The 5,399-nt window shown below is 41.9% G+C and overlaps 1 protein-coding gene across 1 annotated transcript; it reads right to left on the reverse strand.

The window, feature by feature from the left end:
• Nucleotides 1-270: 270 nt before the first annotated feature.
• On the reverse strand, nucleotides 271-5,080 carry SLC30A10 (solute carrier family 30, member 10; the record flags this gene model as incomplete). Its single annotated transcript, XM_010289211.1, has 3 exons — nucleotides 271-746; nucleotides 1,500-1,736; nucleotides 4,997-5,080. Coding segments are annotated over 3 exons (797 nt in total), but the record flags the coding sequence as incomplete, so codon positions are not given.
• Between the last annotated feature and the right edge of the window lie 319 nt (nucleotides 5,081-5,399).

Raw genomic sequence — 5,399 nt, forward strand, 5'->3', positions numbered from 1 at the left:
CCTCATCCACCCTAACGACAGAAATTGGCACGTAGTTTGGTAAGGAACAGGGTTAGGCTGTATCAGAAAAATCTTAGATGAATGCAACACCCTTCACGGAAACATTAATCCTTATTTCAGATACAAGGGGGTTTTAGGTGTATTTTGGTTTACAGCTAAAGCACAGAAATTTTTTTGCCATGCCAACTTCAGCTACAACCACCGATGACCCCCTTCCCAGCCAGGATACGTTTGTTCTATGAAAACGTTACGCAGAGTGGAGGGAATTGCCTAAAGTCGCGTACTGCTCAACCGCGATTTGTCATCAGACATGTCACAATTTTTCACGTCTTTAATGCTATCCTCTGCCAGTGGGTACTCGATAGGGATTTCAACATCATTTTTACTTGAACCATTGTCTTTATGCGGTGCAGAAAGGCAACTATCATTTTTCTCAGTATAGCCATTAGTTTTGGCCAGGGGGGGCTCCCGCTGACTGCAGCACAGCTGAGAGTCACAAGCTCTTGAGATGCAGGGTGAGCTGCACAGTAGCTGGGAGGTCTTGTGGTCAATGTACTCGGGCTGGATGGTCACAGAATGGATGCCTGCTTCGTGGAAAACCTTCCGTATTTTATAAGCAGCATCCTGGTAATCAGTAGGGTTTTGGCACTTGATATGAAGAGTGGCGATATTCTTCCCACTTGCAAGCTCCCAAACATGTACCTCATGAAGGCTCCTAACCCCTGGTACACGAGCTAGTCTGTCAGCTGGAAGACATAAGAGAAAGATATTAGAGGCTTTGGTGTACTAACTAATTACTAGCTTTCTCATTAAGAGCCCCATCCGAAAGCTGCAGTCTCCAAACTATCTTTGTAAGAGCTGTACTTAGTAAGATACGTCTACTCCCAGCTGCCTTCAGTTCAGCCTCCAGATGACCACACGAGCAGGGCACCCTTCCTTGTGGGTTCACCCATCCCTCAGGTTCCCTAATGGCAATTTACCAGCCGTTCATAGCAGCAACGTTAGAGCACCACTTCCTTCGCCAAGACCCCACATCTTCTGGTTTCTTTAGCCCTGAGCATGGTGGAATTCCAGGAATAAGTGGTGCCACCCCACAATTAACCAGTGTGAACAATGCCAGAGACCTACAAAATTAACCAACCTTAACGGAAATTTCTAAGCTGTTTTGGAAGCCTTTTGGAAGAAGCTGCTGCAGGGTTGGGAAATATTACAATTCAATGTTATTTCTTTCACAAACACCCCACACAAAGCATTAACAGCTCGAGACCTGGTATTTTTGATGTATTGTTGGAGTACCACATTCTCAAAATGCATGCTTTAACTAATCCAGAGAGATTTGAGTCATGTTGCTAGGACACAGGCATGTGACTATTTCTCATGGTTCTTGAGAACTTGGAGCTATTATAAGTAAATAATCCAAATATGTCATTCCAGAAATAACATATGCATTGAAATATATCATTGAAATCAATAGCAGTTCAACAACAAACTTGACTTACTCAGTAGTTGCATATTAACACCTTTGGGAACCATCTGCAACAAAATAATGGAGGTCTCCTTGATAAGTGGGAATGCAGAAGACAAGATGATGAACACCATAATTATTGTCAGGCTTGGATCGATGTAGCACTGCCAATTACACGGAGCATTCCCCAGAGGAAGTACATGGAAGATTGTAGCAGCAACTACCACGACCACAGATCCAAGTGCATCTCCCATAACATGCAAAAGAACACCTGAAACAAATGGCACAATTTCCATTAGGGGGTTTTTTGGGGGGGTGGAGGGGGAGGAGAGTAAAGCTGCATTTTTCAAGTCTGTGATACTTGACGTGAAAAACACAATATTCCAAGCACTAACATCATAGCCAAAGTTTTCAATAACAGCTTTCAAAACAAAACAGCAAGGGAAATACTGACTCCGAACCACAGCTGCTTAAGTGGGATGCATTATTAAACATGTAGGGTCTGCTAGCAACTGTGGTCCAGCTGCAATGCCATGGCAACATAAAATGTGTTTGCTTAAATGCCTGCAGATTATTAAGAGATTCTGGCATGTTAAATCTCAATCCTCAATTAAAAATGGATGACTAAATCTATCCATTCTACCCTGAAAGCTGAGAGCCACAGACCATTGCCAGTAACAGCCATTCTCCTCCATCAACTTCTATGACACTGTTGAAATCTGGAAAATTATCTAAGTGAAGCCTAAACCCATTCCTATGGCTCCAAACACCCTCAAACTCCAATTTTCAGATCAAGCTTGATTACTAGTTAAATTAAACCTTGTCCCACCAATGCTACTAGACCTCAGACTACTTTACGTAATTTTCCCTCTTCCCGTCACTGCTCAAATGCATTCCAGTTTTGTCAGTCCTTACTGTTCAGTCTCAGATTTCATTCCAACCCATGCCTAATTCATGACATCTCTAAATATATGACATTAATTTCTTTGTCAATACTTTTTATTTGGAGCCTGTGAGAGAATAAAATGGACCAATTCCTTTTAACATCCTTATGACAAGCACTTTCAAGAGCTTCACTCCAATTTAATCACTTCCTCTGGGCTGGAGAAGCTGCAAAATGCTCCCTCTGAAACTCATTAAGAACACAGCGAAGAGTTTTGACTCTTTGGTGATGCTGGACTCTAGAATTGACCTACAGCCATGCCTGTGCTGCTGTTTCTTGCCAGCTCTGTGCGTGGACACTGACTTCTGTGTGAAAAATTACGGCAATAAGCACTGGGGTTCCTCCAAATCACTTGGGTCAGATAAAGTACAAGCTTCCAGCAAGTCCAGCTCTTTCTGCTGGAGTCAGGCGTGTTCTGCCCCATTTGGCAGACTCCCACAGGGTTTTACTCCTCCTAACAGTGTTGCAGTGTTTCCTTTTCATTTACAAACACCCCCAATTCAGCGTGGGCTATCAGCTACTGCACTAACAAGCGGGACAGGCAGGATGCAATTGCCAAGGCAACTAACTATAGAGAGCACAGCTTAAAAAGAACAGGAGAATGTTTCAGAAAGAATTCTTCTGAATTAAGAAAAAAACACAGTAGAGTATGTCAGAATTTTTATAATTATGAACTGAGAATACGGAATTTGGAAAATGCTTATTTTACATTATTAACATCATTAATATGTACATCTTGGTTATGCACCACAATGAGGGCCTAGACAGAAATGATCCCAGTTCCCGGTAGACCCCCAAAAGCTACAGTTATTGAATAGAACTGAAAATGAATTTTTAGTAAATAAAGTCAGTACGGTAAGACCATAGGTAGCGCATCATTTCCAACAGCTGGTGTTGGAAAGTCTGAACTGCATATACTCTGCATATGCTCAAGAAGTAAAAGTAATAATTCTACCCTACAATAATTAACCCAGTCATGTAGAACATCTGGATTCCTGTTCCAACCACCTTTAAAATCAAGGAACCAATTCCTCTGCTAATTCATTTTGTCCAGCCATGTTTTTCAGGGAGGCTCCAATTCTATCATGCACAGAATCTTCTGCCACGTGATTATAAAGTAAGTATAGCTATGTAACTAACTTACAGCAGCAAAGAAAAAACATAGATTTTGAATCAGAATTTTAAAGATGCATAGCTGTAACACTGGCTGAAGAAGCAAGGAACATTTTTAAGGACAATAAAAACAGATTTTACAATGACATACTAAGTTAAAGTAGCACTTGGAGAAAAAGTCTCTTTTTAAAAATCAAAGACAACAGGTATCTTAAAATAACCAATACAAGCCCCTTATCCTTCAGACATTTTTTAAAGTTTTCAGCATCATTATTCTTAAGCACTGTCGTTCAGGCACGTAAGGCCTCCTCTAAAATACCCTCATTTGTTTTTTATCCTTCTCTCCTCCATCCCTGAAAGTGATGGTTTGCTTTTCCTGCTCCAATTATCTTAACACTATAATGCCATAATATCCAGTGACACCGATTTCTAGACATTCGGGGAAGTGTTGTGGTTCTAGCTCATGGTTTGATTTCCAAAGTGTCTTCCCTCACAGACACGTTTGTGTAACTCTTGAAAACGCTTTCGGAAGATAGTTAGACAGATACACACACACACACACAAAGAAAACCCAAACGCCTGACTGCCAACGTCAACCTCTTAAATTGAATTCATGTAATGCCAACCTAAATGACTTTGGAGGAATGTCAGATGCTGATATGTGACCATAAGAAGCCTGAAACTACCATTCTGTTTCAGCTTTCTGACAACCCTTTCCTTTGGGACAAACCCAACGTTTAATATACGCAAAGACTTTTGGCTCTGGTCTGAATAGGTATGTAAACACGTATGCATATAAACACCTATATGGAGAGGGAGAGAGACACTCGCTTAATTTATTCCTAGAGGCAGCTATAGAGTTTCACTCCACAGATACCCAGAGAGCTGCTGAATCACAGCTTAAGAAGGGCTGAGCCTTTCACAGGCTCTCTCTCAGGGGCAGGTTCACAGTTCAAGGACCTGGAAAAACACTGTGCTGAAGCACCAGTTTCAGCACCTTTTTCCTTGGGCTGACTACAAAACATTGTCAACCTCAGCATTTAAAGAAATTCTGTTTTCTGCCCAAAATCATTTTAAAGTTGAAAACTGCTTGACTACTACAGCAGTGGCACACAAAGAAGCTCCTCAGTAGCTACCTGCGCTACCTTCCTTATAAGGCCTCTTGTGACTTGAGCTTAGTGCAAGAGGCTTTGCCTCCTTTACAAAAAGTTCAGCTGTACTCTCCTTTAATTTAAAGAATTAAAATCAAAATGTAAACACACTCAGAGCCAAGTCACCATCACACTATTTTGTTATTATCTATGCTATTTCACACAATCAACATTTTGCTGCTAAAGATAACTGGGTCCATATACATAGAAGAGTCCTGGCCTTTTGCTTCATTTCTTACTGATTTTTTTTTTTTTTTTGGGGGGGGGCGTGTCCAAAAGTGTTTAAAGTTAGTATAATAATGGCAGTATACCCCCGTGCTGTACCTCTGATGTTCAAGGCTTCAGACTTTCTCTCTTTTTTCTTCTGAGGCCCCTCTTCAGGGCTTTTTTGGTCATTTGGTGAATCACCTGCATTCAAAGAAGAAACGCTGTGTTGTGTATAAGTTCTACAAACAGAAAAAACATCATCCTTCTCAAAACCAACTTATTTCAAAGATGACGAGAAGAATTAAAAAAAAACAAGCCAAAACGTTTTCCATGCAGCTCTCTAAGCAAGGCCTCCCTCCCCCAGCCCGAGGGGACGCCCAGCAGCCCCGTGTAAAGTACAAAGTGAGAGAGGCGGCGGGTGCCTGTGGGAGCCTAGTGAAATTCCCCAGGGCCCACGGGTGGGTTTGGGGCTTCAAAAGGGCCCAGCGGATGGGTCCAACAGCTCGGTGGGCGCCGAAGG

Source organism: Phaethon lepturus, unplaced genomic scaffold (assembly GCF_000687285.1).
Source record: "Phaethon lepturus isolate BGI_N335 unplaced genomic scaffold, ASM68728v1 scaffold35526, whole genome shotgun sequence".
Taxonomy (NCBI): Eukaryota; Metazoa; Chordata; class Aves; order Phaethontiformes; family Phaethontidae; genus Phaethon; species Phaethon lepturus.